Consider the following 26,253-nt stretch of genomic DNA (forward strand, 5'->3'; position numbering starts at 1 on the left):
TTGAGCGCGCGGGCGGACGCCTCGCTGCTTCGCAACTTCGCTCCCGGCCCGAGCAGAGCAGAGCAGCGCAGAGCAGACCCCTTCCCCCCTTCTCCGCCCCCCATAGGCTTCATCCGTGAGTGGGGAAGCACCCGATCGGGATCGCACACCCCGAGAGGAGCCTTGAAGTGCCGACGGGAAATTCGCCACCCGACATTCCTCGTTCCAAAATTGCAGCGTGGGGACAGCCCTGAGCCTCCCCGAGTTCGGCTTTCTTCGGGAGTGAGGGGGGGACACCCTACGCCAGCCCCAACAGCCCCCTACACACACGCGCGCGCGCGCGCGTACACACACCCGCACGCACACACGCGCGGCGCCGCTCCGATCCTCCTGACACCCGGCGCCTCGAGTCTCCCTCTGCCGTCTCTTCGCTGAGAGAAGAGATTGAAAATGCTTTGCTGGAGGATGGCATTGTGGCTGGCTGGGCTGGCCCTCTGGGGCGAGCTGCCCCGCTGCTCCGGCCTCGATTATGACTACACTTACGACTTCAATGAAGAGGATAAGGCTGAAGCGATAGATTATAAGGATCCTTGCAAAGCCGGTAAGTGCTTTCCAGGTCGAGTTTAGCCTCCTGCTAGCAAGCCACCCCCGCCCGGTCTTTTCTCAGGTTCTTTGCTCTTTCTCCCCCCCCCCCTCTCCGTGTGTGTTATTGGCGGAGGGGGGCTGATGAGCGTGGGAAGCTCACCTGCGTTTCCCACTCCTGCTTGGGAGCGGAGCGGGGGCTTGCGCAGTTGGACTCCTCGGAGACTTTGGTACTTACACGAGAGCCACTGGGGGCAGATTTCGAAGAACCTGTTGTTTTCTCAGGATCTGCAAGCCTTTCTCCCAACCCCGTTCCTTCCCTCCCTCTCACACTCCCTCCCTCTCACACTTTTCCCTTTGCACTTTACAGCTGTGCTTGTGGAAGGCAATATGCTTTCCAGGCAGCTGAAGAAGAGGATAGGAACTGCTAAAGGGAGAAATCTGGAGCCAGTTTCTCGTGGCCTGTGATGACTCCTGGAATCCCATTGGGATCCCATCTTTCTTTCGGGCCATATGATTTCTGCCCCCTCCCCGGTTCTTCTCTCTACAGTGCTATATACAGGTTTCTTCAGCCTCCCCATTGAAGGATTTTATATTCTCAAAGGAGAGGAGGTCAAGGCTGCTTGGACATTGCTCCTGCTGCTTTGGACCCCTCTTTGTTACATCACTATGCAGCAGTTTAGGGTGGGGTGCTCTCTGCACATGCTTAAAGGTGCTCTTTTTCTTTATTATTATATCTTGCTTATCAAGATGGAACATTGGAACCAGTACTGGAAATGGGTTGCTTGGAGTGCTGAGGCTAGCATTTAGTGAATGTGGACTCTAACTAAGGCTAAACTGCCTAGGATGCTCTTGGTGCTCATGTTCAACCAATGATTGTGTAGAAAGGAAAAGATCACTCACTTGATCTGGGGGATTCAGGTCAGTCAATCATGCAAGTTCCGCAGCACGCAGCTGGATCCTGTGCATGTTTCCCTAGGATCAGGGCTTTTAGGACTCAATCTTATGCATATTTGGGGAGGGGGGAGTCCTGCAACACCTACCATTCCCCAGTTGGCTGGGGAATGCTGGGAGTGGTAAGACTCTTCCTCTCAAACAGGCATCCTGCAAGAGCTGTACCCCAAGAGTGTTTTCATGTGCACCCAAGAAATCTTTTGTCCCAAGTGGTACTTGCAGCTTTACAAAGCTAGTTTGACCCTTGTCCATGAACAAAAGATAGTTGTGCACTCTGCAAGTTGTTCCAGGCCTTGCCCTTAGCTTTATTCACTGGGCCCTGCTGCCCTTTTATTGGAAAGTAGAAAGTAAACCTTACTGCAGAGTCAGTGACTTAACCAGGTGAGTGTGAAGCACAGGGCTGCCTCCATCAGAAGCGCAGGGCTGGTTCCTTCCACATCAACATAGGCCAGGGTCTTTCCTTATGGCGCAGTCATGCACAGCTTCTTTCTTTGCCATACAGTTTTGTGGAGAAGTTGCCCTCTAGCCAAGCCCTTCTTTTGCCCTGAGGTGGAATTTCATCCCATAAAGTGATTTCCTTTTGGCATCCTGGGCCTTTTATAGGTTTTTATCCTCTCCATGTGCAAAACAGATTGTCTTTCCCATGCAGTGACCAGAGTCCAAGGTGCCAATTCAGGTACAGTGTAATTCTGCCACAATGAAAACCCTGAGAGGCATGCATGTGGAAGATGTTATACTGGAATGCAAAACACAGGTGGACATTGAGGGTCCAGGAGCAGCAGTGAGCAGGAATCCGGTGCCTTGTTGAACATCACTGCCAAGTTGCTGGGTGTTATTTCATTAAATCGTTCTGTTTTCCACATAAGTTTCCACATGTGCTATTGAAAGAGTTGCCTCAGGATTTGCTGCAAGAAAAGACCTTTCGCCCTAGCTCTTTCTTATGCTGGTTTACATAGAAGTGAGTTCAGTTGGTTTTACTGCCAAGAAGAATGCAGAGCATTGCAATCTGATAATTCACTGAACAGTCATCAGATGGCAGGTTTTGAAGGGAATACCGGGCAATCTAAGCAAGGAAAGACAGTTGATTTTATCATGGAGTTCATTCCCAGTTCCTGCCAGAAAGGGTTATGAGTGGGTTCTTGTCATGATGGTGATCATGGGAATAGAGTGCTGGATTTGATTGGCCTTTGACCTGATCCAGCACAACTCTTAGGTTCTTAGAAGCAAGTATTTAGCATTTTCTAAGGGCATCTTGACTGGCAAGACAGCCTTTGTCACCTAAGCACTGGGATGGACAGAGCAGCAGCAAACAGTATTCCTGCCCCCTCCCCAATTAAATAATGTTAGTATTCAGCACCCTCATTCGATGAATTGCAAGTGACACAGAAGTGACTCATGGGACAATGCCACAATGGAGAGGGAAGATTAATTCAGTATAGAGGATCTTGTTTCTATAGCATAAGAAAATGGGCCAGATCCAGGGTTTCTACTATGGGGCAAACATGCTTGCTGTGGGAGGTACTGATGCTTCCACAGCCTCCTCCTCCAGCCGAGCTTCTGAGAATTTCTCATGTGGGCCAGAAAACAAATACTCAAACACTTGGCTGCCAGAGTGTGCATGGGGAAGCAGCCTGCTTTGTACCTCCCACACAAATTGCTTGCATTTTTTATAGTGAAAGCCCTGAATCTGGCCAACTATCTTGTCTTGAAAGCAAGAATCTCTGTAGTGCAGTGTTCCTTAACCTGGCATGCTATGCATGCACTGAACTATAGCTTCCAGCATTCCCCAGCTGGAGCATACTGGGAGTTGTAGTCTAACACATCTGGAGGGAACCCACTTGGGGAAGGCTCTGCAGGGAATTACATCTAACAGATTAATCTATGGGCCTTTCGGAAAGTTTTCTAGATTAGTATTTTCAGAATGTTATATAGCAATAGTTGTGCACAAGGTGAGACTGAGTTGATAGCAAATAACTCTTAACATAGTTTGCTTCTCTTCTGTGAAATATGCTGCATATGATTCAGTTATTGGGTTTTATGAAGTGTATTTGATCAACAGCTGTTATCAAGTGAATATGTCCACCTACTTACTATCGGCAATGCTCTTAGGTAACCTCTACGTTTTCATTGGAGATGAGTTAATATGTCAAGTTCCTCTGCAAATGGAAGATCTCTCTTTTTCCAGACTCCAGTGAAACATCTGCTGATTGCATGACATGTGTTTTAGATTTATAGGTTCTTTAAGTGGTTTGAGTGATTTAATACTGGATCCATTCAATCCCGCTCAGTGGCTTTTCTGGCACCAGGAATGGGGTCATGGTTTCGTTGAAATCAAAATGACATACCTTTGTAGTTTGTTTGTGTATTATATGTGTGCAAAATTCATTTTGAAAGGGCACTGTAAACATCATAGGCACATGTGCTGCTGTTGGAGTGTAAAACAAGTGCTTGAGTTTTGCGGTTGCTCCATTTGCATCAGTTATATTTGTTCCATGAGATTAGTTCAGCCAAAGTTAGTGTTCATTTTGGCCACAATCCTTCACTGATTTATTCTTTAACAAAGAATGGGATTAAGTGGTTTGAGGTCTGAGCAACGATGGGCGTACTCCAGAGTAAGTGGTTTGAGGACTGGCCTCAGTATATGTTGTTCTGTTGCTCTTAGTCATAATAATTAGGAGTATCTATTGACAATGCCAACTGCACTCCGTATCATATGATTCCTTTTCTAATCCTAAAAGTATGTATCACCTTGGTATAATTCGCTAAACATTCTTTGCCTGCAGTGGAGGAATGTGCAAGAGCAGAAACCAAATGAATCTGCTTCTGTTTGAAGCTCCTCAACGTGTGCCAAGCTGTACAGCCATTCTCAGCACACTTTTTTCAAGGTTCTGATTCGTCCAACACGATGCACATTTACTCAGAAGTAAGCACCACTGAATTTGTGTGACTCATTCCCAAGAAGGTGGCCCTGTAGTTGTATTTTTGTAGTCTGGGTTTCACTGATTTTTACTGGCAGGGCTTATTTCCAAATAAATATGCTTTGGCTTGCAGCCCAACCATGCAATCCTAGCCATGTCTACTTAGAAATAAGTCTCATTGAATTCTGTAAGATTTATTCAGGGTAAGCGTATATACAATTGCAGAATATCTGCGGTCTTATACACCAGTCTCCTTCAAATGTATGCCCTCCAGATGTGTTGGAGTGCAAGTCCAGCTTTCTTGACTAGCAAATCATTTTTGGGAACAATGGGATATGTAGTCCAACCTTTCACAAGGGTACCAGTTTAGGGAAGAGTGCTATACACTCATCCTGGGGGCAAGTCTCATTCAGCATAGTGGGGTTAAATCTGAGTAAACATGTCTAGGACAGCATTCCTAGCATTACATTGGCGCACTTAGCTTGTTCTAGTTTTTAAACAATCTCTTAAATTGTCAATGTTCAGTGAAATCACTAAGTTTGGCTCAAGCACAAGTCAGGTTTTCTAATAGGCATGCATTTTTCAAGAGTAAGTGTAAATAGGAAGGACAAAAGTGAAATTGTATCAGTTGTGACATTTAAAAAATACTAAGTTGTTGAGAATGTCTGGAAAAAGATTTGTTTTAATATTTCATGGAGCACAAATGGTTTGTATTTATATAAGCAAACATCCAGTATTTATGATATTAACAACTTTGAGCTATGTCCTTGCATAGAGCTTAGTCATTCATAGATGCTTCTGGTGGAGCAGATAAACACTTAACCTTGGAGGGATGAGAAGTGTGCAAAAATATATACATGAATAAATACAGCTTGCATTCTGCATCTGTGGATATGTTCCTGGTTTCCTCTGGAAATCTAACTTTCATTCTGAGGATGGGGAAGCAGCTTATTCCATTTCAGTTTTACGTTCCTGGCTTCAACCTTTAGTCATTTAGGATGTAGTGCTATACATGTTTAGACAGAAAAGAAAAGGCTTGCAACTGCTCCAGACACCTGGAACTTGTAAGGCTTTCCTCTGTCTAAATATGCATAGGACTGTGTCCTTAGAGGCTGGTTTGGAGTTCCTAGAACTCAACAACTTGTTCTACCTTTTCCTTGGCCTCCTTTGCAGGAGAGCACTCAGTGTTATGGTGAGGCAGGCGCTGTGTCAGGGAGCCAGGTAAAGTGCTCCATTTTCAGATTTTCTGGACCTGAATAGGGTAAGCAAAACCAAAGGAAGTTGCTGTTCTACAACAGTCCCGGAGTCCCGGCAGGCCAGACTGATGCCTCTCCACCAGGTACACTGCTGAGACACAAGAGTTACAGAGCTGGGAAAGTAACCAGGGAGTGGCAGACCTACCTATCCATTGATGACTCCCTGCACCCTTATTTCTGTTGCAACTATAGCAACTATCATATGGAAAAGACAGGCAAGGAAAGTTAATTTGGTATTTTTAGCTTTCTTTTACGCTGTATAAAATCTTTCATCCTCTGTGAGGAAAGTTAGTCACACTGTCTACATTTGTGCTTTGTTCCCTCTCCCCCTCCCATCTGTTCAATCCATCTTCTTAGGCTGTTGCAAATTTCCTTGCCATTGCTTTCACTCTGTTGTCTGCCTTTTGCTGGGGCTTTGCTGTCCAGCTTCTTAACGCTTGCCTGCCCCCGGAGGCAGTTGCTTACCTGTTCTGCTCCTTGATGACTGCCCTGCAGTCTGTCCTATACTCGCCTCTGGTTACTTTGCTCCTCTTTATGCTGCAGCATCTGATTGGCGTGGAGAGCGAGTTTGCTTGTGCTGTTATTTAAGCTCAAGGGTTCTCCAACTTTGAAAATATCTCAGAGCAGAGCTGAGATGACAAAAAAGTGAAATTTCACAACTTTGGGTAAAGCCAAGCAAAGATGGCTTTGCTGCAGGCAGAAGCAATCATAGGCAGGATGAGGCTGCAGTCTGAAGCCGATATGGGTGGGTGGCGGGCAGGAAAGCCTGCTTTGCTTGAACTCTTTAATTTGATTAACTGTTATGCTTGTGTGGCAGTTGTTGTGAAAGCGGACTTTTGCCACATTTTAACCCAACCCTTGTTTTATAGTAAGTTGGTCTCTAACCTTGAGTTCATGGCAGGTGTCAGCTTCAGCTTATCTCATGGCTGCGGTGCATGAGCTGTGGCTTATGGGCTGTGTGTGGTTCTTGGCTCCCCCGAGGGCAGGATACAGGGCTATGGGGACTCTACCCAACTTCCCAGAAAGGGAAGAGATCAGAGATAAGACTGGATTTTCTCCAGCTGGTGCTGACAGGGGAAACCCTGCTCTGATCAGAGAGAAGGGGAGATGTTCCCTTGTTAGTGCTAGCACAGAAGACCTCCCTCCCTGCAGCTCCATCTCTGATCACTGATGGGAAATAAGGGTAACTAGCTGGTGCAAGTGCCAGCTAGGAAAAGCTTGCAGCCTCTGCCTGGTTGTAGAAAATGTGCCGTGGGATATCTGGGGTGTAGGGGAAGGGTAAAGCTTCATCCCCCATGAGCCTGCTGGAGGGTTGCTCAGCAGGGGATGTGTGGATATGGCATATGTTCATGTTTGTGACCCCTGGGTCCTCTGACCTTGGGATATGGCAAGGGCACAAAACCAAAAATGTCGAATATAACCTAAGGCAGGGGTGCACAAATGCATTCTTCTGAAACTCCTGAAACTCCTGTTCTTGGGTTTAATGCATGATGTTTGGGCTCCTGTGACACAAATGAAGAATAAGAGTATGTGTTCACTATTGAGAGGCAGAAAAATAAGATGCCGTTTTATCTGCTTTGTCTCATGTATCCTCACAAAATAAATTCTGAAGAGGATCTCAGATACTCCCATTTTACACACAGTGAACTGAGTCTGAGATGAACTTTCCAAGGCCAATCGGTGAGTGGTTGTAACAAACTCACAAGGCACAGAGACAACATTATGTGCCAGCTCCTGCGATGTAAAAATGTAAGTCTGTGGTTTTTCCTTTCAATGTTTAAAAGCAGAGCTGGTCAATATTCAAAGAGACAGAGATCAATTTTGCTCTAAAATAGCTGCTGGGCTCTTGTTTTATTGAGGCATGTGAAAGATGATGCCTAAGGGGAGACACTCTTGGTAATTAGCCACCTGCTCTGCATCCTTAACATTGCTAAGATGGTATTTACTTGACAGGAGGCCCAATAAATGAATAGATAATTGATCCCGAATTGCTTTTATTGGCAAGAATTGCGTTACTTTTTAAAAAGGGTGTTATTTTGTAGGCCTGCAGTGTACTGTATTGAGCTGCTCTCTGAAGCAATTAACTATGGAAATGCTCTTATTTATGATACTTTGTGTTAAAATAATTGCGGAAATGGCTGGCAGCAGTGGTTCTGGGTTTGAATTTGTTTCAGCAACAAAGGCACACATAGGAGTCCTAGAACATGCTGGGCTCTCACGAACTGGGATATTTACTTTAATTTAAATATATATGCTATATATTTGAATATTCCTGAATGATGTGACATCTAATGGGATCAATGAGCCTCATGGACTCATTCTGTGAACTCCACATAGAATTCTGAAAGCCATGATGTGAGAAGTATTAATTCCTTGACCTATTTCAGTTTGGCTTCTGGCCTGGATAAAGAACAGAAAGCATATTAGTTGCCCTGGTGAACAATCTTTGCCTAGAGACTAGGAATGGGGGGGTTACCTGTTGTTGGCGTGAATGTTACACTGTCAAAACAGGTAAGCAGCTTAGTTTTGTTGCAGGATGCTGTGTTGTTACTGGATAGGCAAGCAGCGGTGGTGGTTAGAAGGACTTTTATCAGTTTCATCTGATGTGCTATTTCCCTCCTAGATAATCAAGGCATTCTCAGAGATATTTATGTTTATGTAACATCAAGGATTATTTGCCCTGTACTTGACAAGGAACAGGAGAACAAGGGATGCTTGAGCTTGCTGAAATTCTCTGAATTTCACTTAAAAGCTTGGCTAGGCTCTCTCCAGCTCTCATTTGCGACCTCTCTTTTAGGTTTGGTTAAGTGTAAAAAGTACACATTTTGAATGTCAAAGCTGCATTTCAAATGGAAAATCAAAAGTGTGTACCTGCTCTGTTGACTAAAATGTGAAAATGTGATCTGGTTTTGAAGTGTGCATTAATAAAAGTGCCTTTTCCATTAACCACCCCTCACCTCTTAAATTGTGTCTTTTTAATGTGTGAATGCTTTCTTGTGCATAGCTTGCAAAAGTGATTGCAAAATTGGGAACTGGTGAATATTTTCAGAGAGATGTGTTTACATTTGGGGTTGTAAGCAGCATATATGAGTGATTTGTGAATGGAAAGAAAATTCTCATATAACTCTACAGTCTATATAAGGTTGCCCTAGGGGTCAGGTCAGAATCTGTAGTTAGTACAGAATGCTCCAGCCAGCCTTCTGGAGGCTGTGGGCAAGTAAGAGCCTGGTTCTGGTTCTGTATCAGTTGTAGGTTTGTTCTAGGCCAGATTTAAGTTACTGGTCATCTGACTTGATTTAAAGCAGTAAATATCCAGTGACGGACATACTCTGAGAGAGCAGCTCTGTGTTGAGCCAGTATGCAGCGCAGTTAGAGTGCTGGACTGGGGACCAAGGAGATATGAATTTTAGTCCCCACTCAGCTATCAAGGTGACTCTGGGCTAGTCACTCACTCTCAGCCCAACCTACCTCACAGGGTTGTTGCTGTGAGAATAAAATGGACCTAGGTAAGCTGCCTTGGGTTCCTTGCAAGAAGACAAAAGGCGGTATATGAAATAAATGAAATATAGCAGCAGCAGCAGCAGCATGTGTGAGCCCACGAAGCCCAATGGAAGCTGCCCTTGCATGGAAATAGCCATTCACCATGATTGTTTGAACTGCAGAATGTGTTGTGGGGGAAAAAGTTTAATTTGATATCCTCTCCTACGTTGGCCCAGTTCCTAGCTAGTCGAACCCCTGCTTCCCTGTAGCTGGTCTTTTCAATTTTAAAAAGTTACACTACATGTTCACAGTCATTTATGACTCCTGGGAATGGGAAAGAAGGCTGCTTTGGACACTTGTTCTCAAGGACTGCTGGCTGGACTTCAGAGGAATCAGAATCAGAATGTGAAGCAGAACTGGGGGTGGGGTGGGAATGTGGGCCATGCCAAGACACTGAGGGGAGGGAAGCAGAAATGCTTATCTCAAGGCCAGGCTTCCCAGGTGGAAGGGCAGTCTCTGGGATTAACCAAAATGCATAATTGGCAGGAGGGGACTTGGAGCAGGGCAGTTTCTCAGACTCAGCAAGCATGGCTCTTGCTCCCATGATGCAATGCCAGCAGAGGAGGGCAACCCATTTATTTATCATTTATTACATTTCTACGTTCCCCTATAGCCCACAGGTTTCTCAGGGCAGATGTAAAATCATTAGAAGATCTGCACACTGAGGTGAGGTGTGCCTGCTTTCACAAGGCCCCTCCCTAAGGGCTGGGTCCCAGGCATGCTCATAAGGAGAGTTCCCGGAGGTGAATACTAGATCAGGTCCAACAAACCTCTCTATGGAGGCTCAGAGATCCATTCTTTGTGCTTTTTGGTCAATAAGGAATGATTTGCAAGGGAAAAGGTCTGTGGCTTTTGAATGCACGAAGGAGGAACCCTGGCTCTCAACAGAAACTAGTCTTCACTTTGGCTCCTCATTACACACACGCTTTGCCTGGACAAAGCAAAACACATTCGTATCTACTTGCCTCTGCCTTCTCTTTGTTCCCAGCTGGCTTGGCTGGGTTAAGTGTGGTAGTATTCCTCTTCCACAGAAGCTGCTCCTCTGCATCCCAGGCACATGCTAGGTCAAGGGGGGGAAGACAGGTGCTGCACTTGGTCTTGCTGGTGGGCTGAGTTGTCTCAAGCAGTGCTGGGCTGACTATGACTGTGAAAGATGGTCTTAGGCAAGCATCCTCCTCTTAATAGCAGCAGCTGTGAGAAAAAGTAGCCAGCTGGGCTCCTCTTTACTGCTGCCTACCTGTTTCAGTTACTGCGGGGAATTCCAGAGAACAATGGCAAGCAGTGGCTGGCCGGCTATTGTACTCCTATAGACTAGTGCCATGTACACTCACACAGGTTTCTGGACCTTTTCCTGGCCAGTACGTGTGTGTGTGTGTGTGTGTAATACAAGAAAAAACACATTTTAAACTTTTAAAAATAAAACTGAGAAAAGCAGATGGGGAATATAAAACTGGTTTTCCTCGTATGTTCACTAGCTGGTTACTCAGCAGTACCCTCAGCTTCTCCATGCAGGGAAGCAAAAATTGCTGCATGAAATTCTGGAGAGCAGCTGCCAGCACATGGCGACAATTCAGGACTTGATGAACCAGTGGGTGTCATATAAGGCAACTTGCTATGTTCCTCAGTATTACCTCACCATGGATACTGGGGATTCCTGTGCCCCATGGATCAGCATGGCTTTCTTTGCTCTTTTATGTTCATTAATTCGTGAGCTTAACTCCCTCCCCTCACTTTCCAAACTAGACTTCAAAGTGGTGCCACCCCTAGGTAAATTGCAATTAACACTGTCTACGTCATTGGTCAGAGAAGGTATGATCTGTTAATCTCTGAATTCTTTCAATGAACAATTTGATGTGTTATTAATAATGGTTATGTTTAGAAAGCAGAGTGAGATATTTAAAAGTTTTGAAAAAATTTTTTACTCAGGAAGGAATCTTCACAAAGTAAACATGCTACATACGGCTGCCACTGTGGGGCAAGGTCTCTCTGGAGACCTCTATGAAAAGCCTTTCTGGGGTCTAGAAGAATGCAAATCCAGAATGCAAGAGCAGGGATCCCTGGGAAATGTAGTTCTTGACTGCACTTTAACTTAGGCATCTGGGAGAATGGCATTCCCCAGGCTCCCTGTTAAATGGGACAGTGTCATTGCAACATTCTAGGGCTGATGAGAGAGAACTACCTCATTGCCACCAGTGCTCTGCCATCAGATGCTCTGAGTACATTTTGGGAAAGGATGGGATAGCAGGAGTTCAAAGGTGTATGAGAAATTTGTAGGTGTTTGGGAAGGGTAGGTGAGCAGCCCTGTCTGGAACACAGGACCATGGCTCTCCACAGCAGTCAACCTATTGTGAGGTTGGAATTTAGCACCATGGATAGCTCCTGCAAAGCTCAAATGAAAGCTGCAAAAGCTGAGGAGCCCCGTGGACATAGGAGTCACCAGCCTCCGGTTCATTAAAATCTGCCTTATATTGGCTCACACCATTGATCCATCTAGCTCATTATTGTCTTCACTGACTATCAGCAGCTTTTTAGGTTTTCATTCAAGTCTGTCCGAGCCCAATCTAGAGGAGGCAAGATATGAATCTTGCTTGCATAACATGCTTTCTGCCACTGAATTATGGCCAGAGATCGTCAGGATCATAACAGGGTTTTCAAATTTGGCATTTAAAATGTGGAAAATAGCTTGGTTTTCCAAGCCTGATCTAGAATTTAGAAAAGGTAAGATGGCCCATCAGTTCCCTTCATATTTATTGTGTCAATGCAGAGAAACAGGTTGTTTGCTCAGAAATATTATAAAACAAGGCCAGCAGTGTGTAAATCTATTATATATTAAATAAATATACCATGCACAGCAACTCACAAAGCTGTACCATTCAGCCAGTAGATAGCCAGAACTGATTATAAACTGGAGGCACCTCACACATGTTGCACTTTCCAGTTCAACTAAATTAGTAATTTATCATGTAGGTTCAAATAATTGAGCAGAATTGTTTTCTCTCTCTTCCGTTATGGACCCACTATAGGAACATTCATATTTTTCCATATAGCATCTTGCAGCAGAGATCTATATCTACATTCTGACATTCTGTACTATAATGACAGGTGGTCCACTCTTTGCAGTGGTCAACATGACGTACTCCAGTAAATGATGAGCAGGATTTCAGATGCCTCTTGCATAACATCAGTGTTTATTTCAGCATGTTACTTCCACAAGCCAATTTTATTTGGTTTTATGAAAGATAGTTTTAGAACAACTCAGTGGGTGTGAGAACATGATGGTGATGAACATCTGAGATGAATTGCCCAATTTCACCATCTGGCAAAATTGCTTTTCTGCATTTATATAAAGACATGGCATGTTCTGTCATTTTAACCTGCATACCAAGAATGTAATTTCACCCCCGCTTCCTATCATTTAAAAAAAAAAATAAAAATGTTGCTCTTTGGTCCCTTTTCATTAAGCTGAGGAACGGTATAGAAGTATTTGTCTTGGTCTTGTTGAGTAATCAAATATTATACCCTGGTCAATTTTTCCCAGAGACAGCCATAAGCTACATGGGTATACTATCAGTAAAAAGAATATTGGATAATGTATTATAGACCAGGGGTTGGAAACATGTGGCTTTCCAGATACTGTTGGATGACAACTCCTGTAATTCTTAGCGATCACAGCCAATGGTAAGGGATGATGGGAGCTGTAGTTCAATAACATCTGGAAGGCTATACATTTCTCATCCCTGCTATAGAAAAAGTCCACTATATCATACAGCAGCCTTCCCTAATCCAGTATCAACTATTGGCCATGTTGGTTAGGGCTATAGGGCACCAAGTTTGAGGAGGCTCTAGTATAGAGCTCAACATGCTGACATTCATTAACAGTAGATGTCTTCTCAAAAATTAAGTCCCATTAGTTCTGTAGAACTTGGACAAGGTTGCAACATGAAAAAAATAAGCAAGTTTGATGCCGCCTATGGTGCTTATACTGCCCCTGGAATCATGGAGCTCTGTAGTGTAGTATCTTTAGATGAAGTATAGGAAATGTTGGAAGATTAGTTACACTCTTCTTACTTGATTGTCCAGAACAAGCTGACTGAGAAACCTCCTCATAACCCATCCACCATGCACACAGAAGCCCTCTTCATTGAGATGCTTACTAAAGGAACCTTGTCAACCATCTCATTGGACCGGTTTGTTACCTGAAACTTCACTTTGCATAAGATCCAGAGAGTTGCCATGATATTTAAAGTGATTTTGCCCCATTTTTTTCCATGCTGTGAAATACACAAGGAAAAGATTAGTGAGTATACTGTGTGTTACATGCCTTGAACAGATAGTCAACTCTTTGGTAATAGTTTGTCAAGAATTACACTGAGATCAAAAAGTTGCTTACGCTCTTACACAATCTGGGTTTCTCTGTGCAAATTTATACATCTGCATATGATTGCATTGGGTGGAGACTGCCCCCAGATTAAAACTTGCGTATCTGGTTCATATACACCCTTGTTCTTCAAAAACTGATTGATGTGGTCATTAAAAATAATCATGGGAACTTACCTATATGATTTGGGACAGGTGTGGATTTAATTTATTTTCTTGTAGGAGTGGCAGACTTGATTCCAAAGAAGTCAGAAATTACTGCAAGTGTGTCTGAATTATTAAAGGCATGTATTTCTGTATCATTGCTTGGTATTTTTAAATGATAATGTAGTTAGTGGAAACTACAATTGCAAATTGGTTATGATAGCCTTCATCTTTTTATACTTCATAAGTACACAAAAGGAATAGTCTAAAAGTAATACATTGAGGAAAGTATTAATAAGAATGACTTGATTAAAAGATCAATGAACTTTTTCATGCACTAATGAAAGTAAAAGGAGTGAGGCAGTAATATGAACAGAACTCTAACTTTGTAAGGTTCTTAATACTATTTGTGCCTTAGCAGATTACAGCAACAGATATAATTATTGTTAATTAAGTAGTTTAAATTGTGCTTTATGATTTATGAATACAGCTTAAAGGCTTATGCTAGCAAACTTTTTGATAAAGATTAAAGATGTATGACTCTCAGCCCTACACTTTTATTTGATGTATAGGTGTGAAGGAACAGAGTGGGATATTCGACTGCTGTGCTGTCATTTACTGCCTTTACAAGAAAGGGTATCACCAAATATTGTATGGCTCTAAGCCCTATTCATGTGTTGCCTTCATGTATTGAAGCAGGAGTGGGACTGTGCCTCTACCTGTACCCCGATATACCATCTCAGTATCTACATTTCATCCATACATTGAGTGTGGTTCTTCTCAAAGGGATCTTAATGTGCAAGCAGCTGCTTGTGTGTAGGTACTTTTCATGACTGGGATTTCTGTTTCAGGAGGAAACCCTTTCCTCAACAGTGAGGAACCCTCCACTGCTCTAATGCTGAACTTGTGTGCCAACGTCCTTGCTTAGTGCAGGGATATCAGAGGCACAGTGTCAGGCCCTGTTCCTGCTTCAAAATAATAAGACACATGAGTAACATGTGAATAGGGCTTTATTTGTGCTGGCTTGGCTCATTCTGTGATGGTTAAAATGCTTTTGGAATGCCACGGAGGGCCACAATTCTATGGTCTTTGGGAGGACTCACCATGCAGTCACTCTGCCTTGAAAGTGGTGGTTCCTTCAGCTTTGGATTCTTCTGCCCCCTTTGGATTGCCTGCTCAATAATCACCTCTGACCCTCCATTGCTAGTTCCTTGCTCCTGCTTTTGTGCTATGCAACTTCTCTATATGATGCCACATCCACTAATCATGTGGCAGTATCTCATAACACTTTCACACTGGCATTGATGTTCAGGATTTTAGTAGCGGTAAATGTATTGCTGCCCAATCAGACAACTTACTTGGTAGTTCATTTCTTGTTGAAATGATTTCCTTACAGAAAGTGATAGTGACTCCTGCTTTTTAGTCTCTTTTCTTACTTGTAGTGGCCAAAGTTTGCATCTCTCTCTTTGATGTCAAGATCTTAATGTAGGCCCTGCAGTGAAACTATAGTAAGGGATGGCATTGTACAGCTTTGGATGCTAGAGAGACCTGAGGGCCTAGGAAGCACAAGGCACTCACATTTCCTCTTCCCCATGTGTTACGTTACACCTGATACACCTGAAGCCACATACATGGATATGTAAAGAGCCTTACTATTTCATAAGGAAAGCATTCAGTCTGTGAATGCAAATGAAGGATGATATAGTAATACCCTTGCCAGACCCACAACTGCTTATCGTAAAGTCTGGCCAAGCCATATAGGAATGAAATGCACTCTGACATCGCAGCAGTTGCATGGAGACCAAGTTTTGGGTGGCATCCATGCCACTGCCTTCCCATGGGAACCCATCCCTAGTCTCCCTTTAAGGCTATTACTCTATCATACAGGTCTGAACTGTCAAGCCAGATGGGATTTCCTAACCAATAGGAAATAAACCAGTGGGTAGAAATAAACTTGACTGTTCAGATTCCGTCATTAAAGGCTTATGGGTTGTCATAGCAGCATGTTATGTTACTAGCTTAGATAAGAAGACTGAAGTTCCCATTGCAAATTGCAAGCTCGCTCGCTCTCTCTCTCTCTCTCTCTCTCTTTGTGTGTGTGTATTCAGTTATGTATGTCTAATTGAAGTAGCAAAGCAGGTAGTTAACTTCTAGAGACCTCAGAGTTCATCTTGAGATGTTGTGTTCAGCAGTCTCTTCTGATAAAATATGAGAGGTTGTAGAAACAGTTATTGTGATCAGTTTATTAAGCATTACTGCATGCAATGAGAGTGGTTGGAAGAGGTTATAACAAGCAGTGAACTGCAAGTAGAAGCTCCAGGAGGGATGGCAAAGACCATGCTCTATGTAGAGGACATCATGGAGTGATCAGCATGTCTGTTTGTGATGCAGATAACCAGAGGAGACCAACTCTTGAAGATATTGGGTCCAACTTGCCTCATCAGGGCTCTAAACTGGACTTCAGCAGTGAATCATCCTTCCTGAAATAAAGAGCTCTTGGTCTCCAGAAGGTGTGTGGGTGTTAGCAATTTTGGAAGAACAGCAGGAGTTTGGAGAAAATCTGAGTACCCCAAGGAACATGGCTTTCTTTTAAATTTCTAGTTCGGTCACAATGAGACATTTCATCTATTGAATCCTCTTAATTGTTTGTGTCTTTTTCTACTTGCCTTCTTTCTAAAGGTGTATTGACACATACATGGAGAGTCACATTCTTAGTCTAGGTGACCTATCCCAAACCATTGCTAAGTTGGAGGTGTTCTTATCTTTTCTCTCATTACACTTTATTGTACCTTTAGACAAAAGGTACAAAGGAAATGGAAACTTCACTTGCAAGGAATGTATACTTTTAAATTCTGCCACATATTGAGCATCCGTTTTTCCATTTCTTACCTTCCAGTACATGTAGGGAGCTTGATCCAGTTCTTAAAAGCCATCCTAACCTCACAACTAGGTTTTCAATCTGTACTGGGTCCACTGCACCTACTCTAGAGTAAAAATGGAAATGATGTAGCTGCTGGATGGTATTGTCTGTTTGAACTTTATTCTATAATGCCTATGTGTGTATTACTGTTTTTCAAACTTTGTAGTATTGTATTATTTCAGAGATTCCCAGTCTTTGTGGTCCGGTGGGCATATTTGGAACTTTAGAATCCCGTGGACATCCTTACAAGGTGGCTGCCATGGGAAGTGAAGTTTGCCCATTCACAAAATAGCTGTCCATTCCAGTGTGACCACAAAATACCTGTTTCCTAGAAAGCAAACCAATGAGGCTACAAGAAAAGTATTTTTTCCAGCAACCCGAGTGCAAGGTAGAGGTCAAGTCTGAGCATACACACAGAGTCAATAAAGCCAGCTACACCTAATAGCTATCCCAAGACTTACAGAACTCAGGCAAAACATAACCCACTTTGACATCAGACAAATCACAAACCAACCCACACAAACTCATGCAGGCACACAATCCTAAGAAAAACTAGAGAAATACAAACATGCTAATACCCCATCTCCCAAAGGCATAACACATACCACACAGGCAAAACTTTCCACTCCCCACCAACTTGTCCAGCTCTCATAATGTTCCTTACATATGAAGCACTGGGTTGCAGCCCCTCTCTAATTTTTTAAGACTATTCCTGAGACCCTTGTGGGCTCAAATATATTCTGGGAAATAACAGTGGTGCTATTGCTGACGCATAAATTTTCAGCATACCTTCCTCTAAGTTAAACATTTTAAATAAGAAAATACATATCTGGAGGGATAGGAAATTGGACCATGGGCGCTGTGTTGGGGACATCAGAAATGTTTTTAAGATTTCACTGTTCATTCTTGGTTATTTTATAAAATGTGTAAAATCCATTTGAAATGAAGACCTTTCTGTGCAAGTTGCATGAATTTATTTACATACTATGTTTGGAATACTTCATTGATGCTGGAAGGTTGAGTGTAGCCATGATAACTATAAAAATATCTAATAAAGAAATTTTATTTGCTGTAAAAATGAATTAGAATTTTGGAGCAGGGAAATTCTTTATTTAATCTTATCCAGACTTGGGAGAATGAGATGTTAATTGGGAACAGATAGAGTTTTTTATATGCATCAGTGTCGATGTTAACAGTGAATCAGCTGGATGCAAGGCTAAGAGGATTTATCTTCAAAACTCATCCCAAAGGTTAAAAGGCCTAGAGTTATTTAGGCTGCGCTCCTGCTCATGCTTAGTTGGGAAAAGGCCAACAGCATTCCCCAGCTTAAGATGCAGGGGGCCTCAGGCAAAATCAAGCACTCCATTTGACCTTCAGGGCACTTTGGAAAGTCAGGTGAACTGGAACAACACATGCATCGAGGAGATCTGAACCAGTTGGACAATCCTTCTATTTATATTCCTCTTGCACCTTTCACATGGAGGGTGTTAATTCAGCTTCAATTTGTTTTGCAGCTGACCTTGGCCCTGATTTGTAGCTGATATCAGCAGATATAGGGCTTTACAATGTGGTCTGACTTCCCACTACTGGGCTAAAGACCTTCACTGTATGGACATGTCCAAAGAGAGAATGTGGATTCTTGTGCACATATGTAAGCACTGCATGCTTACATGGCTCTTGCATGCATTCACGGGGGTGGGGTTCTTTCTATGTGAGTTCTTCGATGTAAAGAGTTTCAGTATTTGTTGATTTTTTAAATGTGTCTTTCATTCATGGTGTTGAAAAGACACCTATTTTATTTATTTTATTACAAGCACTCCAGTTTGCATGATCACCACTGCTTAAAAGACTCTTGGTGGCTTATTTAAGCTGCAGCACATGCAGGAAACAATTTGTATAAACACTACCTGGCTGTGATTTGTCCTGTTGTTCAAAACTTGGCAAGATGGTTTGGTGGAGGATTAAACAACCCTCATACAACCCAACAAGGGAAAGCACATACTGTGGTTTAGACATGTCATTGTGTTGATTGTATGGACCAATGTCTTCATTCTGTTGTTTTGTTCAAATCCCACGAGAAGCTTATTTTGGGGAAGGGATAAAACTATCCCTTTATGGAGTTTTATGGAGAGGCTGCTGAGGCTTTTAGCTACAGCACACAGAAATAGCAGGACAGTTAATAAACAAATCAGTGACAAATGAAGTGCATTTTCATGAGTGTGCTCATCATGCAGGGTTTGTATAAATGAAAAATGAGTATTTGATTCTGCAATAAGTTCTTAATAAAACAATACAGATGTGTTTGCCAACATTTTCATTGCTGTATAAAATATGTTTAAACATATTTGTAATATAAAAGTAGACTGTTTTGGGACTAGTTTACTGGTTATTGAGGATCTGCTTTGAACACAAGGTGGTATGTAGTAAATTATATTTTCTATTTTCTCAACACATGTACAAAATATGTTTATAGTAGTAGGAACTTAATTTATACTAGAACAGAAGAGGAGATAGTTTAAAAGGAACATCATGGTATGCTTCTTGTGATTATTTATACACAATTTTAATGTGCTGTCTGTGTACAAGAATGCATGGAGATTTTTCAAGGTTAGCACTTTTATTATCATCATGGCATAATTGGGTTTGGCAACATCAGACAAGGATGCTCTGTCCCCTTTTTTCCTGAAGTCCTTAGCATAATCTGTGATGTGAACATGCCTCAAGGAATAAACAGGGTTTACTGATTAAAGTGGGCATGACTTTGTGTGTTTGATATAGGGCTGATAGTATTACACTTGAGTAGATCTATTTATAGAAGATCCACCACATCCAGAATATGTGGCTGCTCTGTCAAGTGTGAATATTGAACATCTGTCAAATTAGGTACATTTCTGAGATGCTTGGGAGAGCACAATCTCCTCTACTCACTTGCCCAGTTACCTGAGGTTATCAGGTACCTGATCTGAGGCCACCTGGAGAAGAGCCTTCAGTGTCGCGGCTCCATGTCTGCGGAGCTGCCTGCATCTGGTGGTCAGGCAGGTAATGCTGCATTGTTTTCTGCTCTGCCTGAAAACACCATTCAGGAACACTCCTTGATTTTATTGATATTCTGTTTTTATCATACTGTTTTATTCTTTTATCTGTTCCCCCCCCCCCCCAATGGTTTCAACCCTCTGAAAAATGTTTAGATGTGGACCACAGTGGTATATAAATGTTGTAAACAAATAATATAATTCTCTTTAAAATGTTCAATAATAGTAGTGCTACAAAAGGATTGGACAATGGTTTTGAAGGTTTTTTTTTTAAAGGCCTAATTCTGTATTTGCGTACCATTCTTATAGCGTGCAAATATAGGAGTATGTATTTATTCTTGCAGAGTTGATGGGGTGTGCATTTTTTCTGGAACATGGGAATGACAATCATTAAATTGATAGGAATATTACACACACACTATATGTGTGTGTGTGTGTGTGTGTGTGTGTGTGTGTATATATATATATATAAAACTATATAGTTATAGTTATAGTTTCACACTTCCTCTTAGTGAAGTGTCAACCTTGAATTCTCTATTAGCATTCATGACAGTAAGTAACAAATAGATTTTAAGTGGTAAGTCCTGCGTCTTTTAGGAAATGCTTAGGATGAGTAAGGATACAACATTTCTGTATTTTAAGCTGGTGTTTAGCTGTCACTGAGGTTGTGCTCACTATCTGCCTTAGGAGCAGGAAACTTTATTTTGCCTTGAGCCCAGATTCAATTTCGGAGAAGCTCTCAGGTGCCACAATCCTGCCATGAGTGAGGCTGAAGACAAGGCAAATGGGGCTAAAGACAAAAGTGGTGGGGTCAAATTAAAAAAGCAAATCTGTATATTGTATCTCCGAGCTCTTACTGCCAGAATTAAACCTCCTCAAAGATATTCAAACATTTTACAATGGAAAAAGCTGGAAACAAGCCAGGAAGTCACCAATTGATTGTAGTTAAGGGAAAGGGGATGGGAGGGTTGAATTGGACTCTTTGGTTGTCTGGCTTTGGCCCCACACCTGAGGTTACATCACTTCTGCTCTACATGGTTATGAAAACAAGTGGATAGATATACTAAACAAGCAGATCTCTCTCTCTCTCTCTATCTATCATATAGTTAGATATAGGTGACATTGTGTGGGAAAAATGAGCCACCTTCATGCACACACACACTATTAGAGAGGAGCAAATCTTGTCTGTTTCTAGTTCATGTTACTTTCACATATTTGCATCCATAATTTTATTCTGATCTGTTTCTGCATCTATCTGTGATGTTGGAAGGAAACTTCAACAAATGCAATTTAATATGCACTTAAACGCATTGTTTCCTCATATCTGCTTAAATGCAACACTGTTCAGGGTAGTGTTTCCTTAGTGGAAGTAAAGCTTTCTTCTGGCCTTGATCTCTGCTATTCTTAGTTGCAACGTGAAAAACTTTGGCTTGCATTGTCCATTCCAGTCATCCATCCCATCTCTTTTACTTCAGTAAATCTGGTTCAGCCTTCCATATCCTCCTTCTACAGCTTTGTATTTGATTATTTGCATTTTTTAGTTGTTGTGGTAGCCAATTCCATGGGTATTTTCCTCTGAATAACCACCCAGATGGAAAGACGGATGCCAACTGAGTAGAAAAAAAATGCTTAGAATTTCCCCAAATATTTAGAAGAGAACATCTCTTCTTGTGTTTCTGTAGTTTCATTACCTCACATCTTATCTGGTGATTTTATGTAAAGCACCATCTGCTTTTGGGAATAATTTTAGCCCAGGATTTCAAGTTGCTGCTCAGAAGTTGTATATTTACAGTTATTTCCATTGAGAAAGCTTAGCAAAGAAAATTAACCTATTTCTATGAGGAAATGCTGCTTCTGGCTTGAAGCTGGAAATAGGAACTGAATCTGAAGCCATGAAATTGTTTAATATACCACAGTTTTAGGTATCTATAAAATGGAAATAAATATATTTTTGCAGGGCTAGATCTAGGTCTACTCAGAAGTATGTCCTGTTGAGGTCAATAGAACGTCCTTTCAGTTAGGGGTGTACAGATTTCTTTAAATCCATTCTGTCGATATTGTCAGGTTTCTTTCATTTCCTTATCCACTCATTGATGAAATTGCATTTCTTCTAGCAATGTATGAGAATTTTGGTCCACTTGTGAAAGTTTTCATTAGTGCTAACATACACCAGTGCAGGTTCGAATTAGAGGAAATCCCTCCAGAAGTAAAAGAGACTGCATGTCCTCATGACTTGGAAAAGGCTGGTCTGCTGCAGAATCTTCAGTTAAGGTCCATAGAAATCTATTGTGGATTTTCCCCACATCCTTAACTCTCAGCTGAGGATGTAAAGGAGTGGCAGGAAAGTTCCAGAGGAATTATATTGCCCTCCCAGGACCCCAGTAGAGGTCATACCTGTACCCAATGCAGTGTGATAGCAGAGGAAAAAGCACCCTTACAAAGGAAAATGAATGTTACTAATTTTTGGTGGATATGCAACTTTAAAAGAGTTCCTTTCTGCTGCTACCACTTCTAAAGTATCAACATTTGACTATAAACTACAGATTTTCTTTTAAAAGGGAGCTTTGCTTCGTCACCAGCATGCTGGTGATGGAAACAGTGGGTGCAGAAGACACCAGGGGAACCACATGTGGTCGGCCTGCTATCCACCCATGGCATATAGGATCACGGCTTTCGTTTTATAAGAATGTTGCATGTTTGTTGAAGAACCTCTTTGAAATGGACAGATTTGCTGCTTTACCAGTTAGAAAAATGACTATTCCCTTTCAGGCCTGTTTGGTATCTAGGAACTGAATGTCATGAAGGGTGCATGGAAGACTTGATGAGTGTGTGAGAGACAGTGGGTGTAAAAGCAGTGGCAAAGAACTCTACAGAATCAGGAAGTGGTGAATGAAAAAGAGCTGCTTATGGTTCTGAGGTCAGCAGATGGATCTTAGAATATAAAAAATGTCGTGAGTGGTGAATCTGGGGGAAACTTTACAAGCCATAAGACTTGTAATACTGCTAGGATAGAACTTCACAATATACAGTGTGGATAGACAGGGAAGAAGGGAATTGGTAATATCCAAATATCTAAAAATGGCATCAAGAGCTACACAACTTGGGTACTCATGTGAATGTGTATATTTGTGTGTGGAGGTAGTCTGGGGAAATACACAGTATTCAAGTTTTTAAACGGTTAAATGCTTTTTAAATTATTACAAGCTTTACCTGTGAGTTACCTTGGAGGCTGTACTTGGACCACGACTCATAAATTTACAAATAAATAGAAGCTAGGGATTTTCCAAGATTTTTCCAGAAGCTTCCTTCCCTAATTTTTCATGTGAAATAATTTGTAATTCTGGGGGATAACTCTAATGAACTATTCTCATTTTTAGACTGACAAAAGGCAAGATTTGACACTATGTATTATGTGTAACAGTAAAACTATGTTAGCACTACATTTGCAAATTCATGTTGAGCGTAATACTTATAGACTGTTTTAGTTGTTGAGATATTTTAATGAATTAGTATGTGCTTTCATGAGTTACAGTTTATTTGTATATTCTATTTATATAGTTATTACATTTCTATATTGCTTGATAGTAAAAGTTCTATAGGCTTTTCTTACCAAACCATAAAATACAACATTTGAAGTTCTACCTACAGAAACTAATGATGTGAGTTGTGACAAGTGCATGCTCTTAATTTAATTTATTAAACTATCTGAGCAACTAGGGGTACAATATTTTAATGGTTTAGAAACTATAAAAAACCTCCCAGCATGTCCCAGTCAGTAAAGCTGGGAAATTTATTTAGGCAGGGAAATGTGCATAAAATGCAGCGGCAATTTGCACAAAGTACAACCCCAGGTTGCACAAATTGCAGCCATGTTTGCACAAAGTGTACAGATTTGCGTGGATATATCTTGCACACATTTCTCTGTCTTTAAAGCAATATTTAAATCACAGTCTGCTTTAAAGATGGAAGCCCACACATTGACTCAACTCTCATCAGAGTATGTTGGCACTAGCACTGGGTAGATTTGCTGGATTTTATCTCCCCAGCTGAATTGCTATCAGATCCATAGTTTTTAAGTGATTTCTTGTAGCTATGTAATATTTGTGCAAGGCAATCTCTAGTGTTAGGTAGGTAGAGTTCCTGCATACTATAGATATGTGCCACACTTGAATCTTTTTATTCATTTCAGATTCTGCTACTTCTTTCGGTAAGAAACTGGTACATGCTTGTAAATATACACACCAAATGAAGAAACATGCTAATGTGTGAATAAGCTTGTTTCATTCTACGCAAAACTGCAGGTTTTCTGAAATCCTGAAGAAATAAAAATGAAACTGCAGAAAGAGAAGATGCTAAGCTTTAACCATCATTTGCTATCATTACATTTCCTTTTGAGAAAAATTGGAACATGTTGAATTTTCAGGGCGTTAGTAGCTCGGTTCACATGTCACAGGAGACAAACCTGGTCAGACAATGGTTTGGTTCCCATGGCAATGTGGTTTCTGTGCTCATTCCTCTACCTCCTGCACTTGCCATGCAGCCCAGCAGGCCCTGTGAGTAAAATCTTCCTTACTCTTTTGCTCTTGATGGACCTCAACAACCTTCCTTCTTCCTCTTTGCTTTTACTCACCTTCCTCCTGTTTTTGAAAGTAAACAAGCAGACAGGTGCATTGCTCGGCCAGTAGTAATAAAGTGGGTTATGTGTGCACCACTAGGGTGCTGAGGGTAGTAGAGAAGGGTAGGGCTGAGAGGCCACTTCTGTGACTGCTCTTTCCACAGGACTGAATGATGTTTCCTTAACAGCAATTTGTAAATTGGAGATCTTGGGTCCAGACAACCAGAGGAGCTCCAGGGATTATTTTTATGGTTTGGTAAATTTAAAGGTGCCACACAGAAATGCCATGACTAAATCCAGATGATATGACAGACCAATGTGGGTAAGCAATCACCATGGCTTCTCATGATGTGCAAACCTGACCACTGTGTATTGGTACTAGAGAGAGGCTTGCAGGTTGGAAACCCATGAGTTGGGAGGAAGAAGACAGACAGACAGAGCTTGTTGATTGCAGAAGGACTTGATTTATGGTCTTGTACTGAAAGACTTAAGCAACAAAGTGGGCCCAAAAGTATGACTGGATGGTTGAGTCTCACTTGGCAATTTCTGAAGAAAATAAAAATAGCGTTGAAGACACAATAGGCCGATAATGTGTGGTTCTCTAAATAAACACATATAATTTGAATGGAAAGGGGGTCCTGTTTGAATTTTGAAGCATTAGTTTCTGATCTGCTGAGATACTGGATCACATTTAAATCAAAACCCAGCAAAACCCAGTCTTGAGTAACGTGCTTGGGCTTCCTGCAGTGGAGTCGATTGGAGGTTACCAGAATGCATTTCTCACGCTATTTAGCAGCCAACATTCATACTTAATGACACAGACAGGGTGATGTCACCCTTCAGATACATTCTTGGTCATTTGATGGCTGTTGGTGGCATTCTCTGCTGTCAAACTAATTAATCAGCATCCAGACTCTGGATATGGGAAGCGGAAGAAGAATGTAAAGCCCCTTTTTACTCTAATTAAAGTTTCCTATTTATGCCTTGGACAGATAATTTCCTATGTTTTTGAAGGACATTTCAACCTATGCTAATATACACCAAAATCTTAAGAGACTTCTGTGGATGGCAGAGCACTTAGATCTGTATAAAGATGAGTCACCATTAACAAGCTGGTTGACAATACCGATGGTTTGCCCCTTCTGAATAGCACTTTGGGAGCACAAAAAGAGGGAGAAAGGAGGTTATCACATTTACTTTCTGTAAAATGTCAAAAAAGGATGCACAAAAGAATGTTACTAAGAAATTAAAAAAAAGATGTAAAAGTGCTGATAGATAAAACAAGAAGCCATTTGAAAGTAATGTTCTTGAAAAATGCAAGCATGTCTGTCTCACTTGAAAAACACAAGTATGTTTCATAAAATCATCACCATCATCAAGAAGAAACAGAAATATGCTAGTGAACTTTAACATACCAAAATGGAGTAAAAGCTCTTCAAGGTGAAAATCATATGAGAAGTATATAGAATGTTGCAAGGACTTAGTTAACTCCTTGCCCAAAACAGAGATGGAAAATACAGCTGCATGGCCTCTGTGCAGGGGCTGGAAGGTACCTTTCCATGAGCCCATACTTAATGAATTATGTTCCCCCCCAACCCATGCTTTAAAGGCATAGCTGAGAAGTTATTTTAACAACTGGTCTTGCTTAATGTGTGAGAAAAGAGCAATGCATCTGGAGAAAGACTGTATAATAAAGTATTTGAACGATGGCTGCACAAAGCTATCCCTTTGTGAGGAAAGGGCTTGTATTTGAACACCTTGCATTTGAATTTTGGATTTTGTGAAGATTTGTTTCTGTCCTGTGTGTGTCTAGACAACCCCCCCCCCAATTTACTTATTAAAGAGCCTGCAATTTTCTTTGCATGCTTCTAACACAAATAGCAAGAATTCTGTTCATTCCCACCAAATTAGAATAGACCTAACAGGCTTGTGAAAA

The 26,253-nt window shown here is 41.7% G+C and overlaps 1 protein-coding gene across 1 annotated transcript in view; it reads left to right on the forward strand.

Annotated features, from left to right (window-relative positions):
• Positions 1–429: 429 nt before the first annotated feature.
• TLL1 (tolloid like 1) overlaps positions 430–26,253 on the forward strand; it is a 123,150-nt gene continuing 97,326 nt past the window's right edge. Inside the window, exon 1 of the mRNA XM_044430797.1 lies at positions 430–580. Coding sequence (XP_044286732.1) covers positions 430–580 — 151 coding nt within the window. The remainder of the gene's footprint in view (positions 581–26,253) is intronic.

Source organism: Varanus komodoensis, unplaced genomic scaffold, assembly GCF_004798865.1.
Source record: "Varanus komodoensis strain SLA01 unplaced genomic scaffold, ASM479886v1 scaffold21, whole genome shotgun sequence".
Classification (NCBI taxonomy): Eukaryota; Metazoa; Chordata; class Lepidosauria; order Squamata; family Varanidae; genus Varanus; species Varanus komodoensis.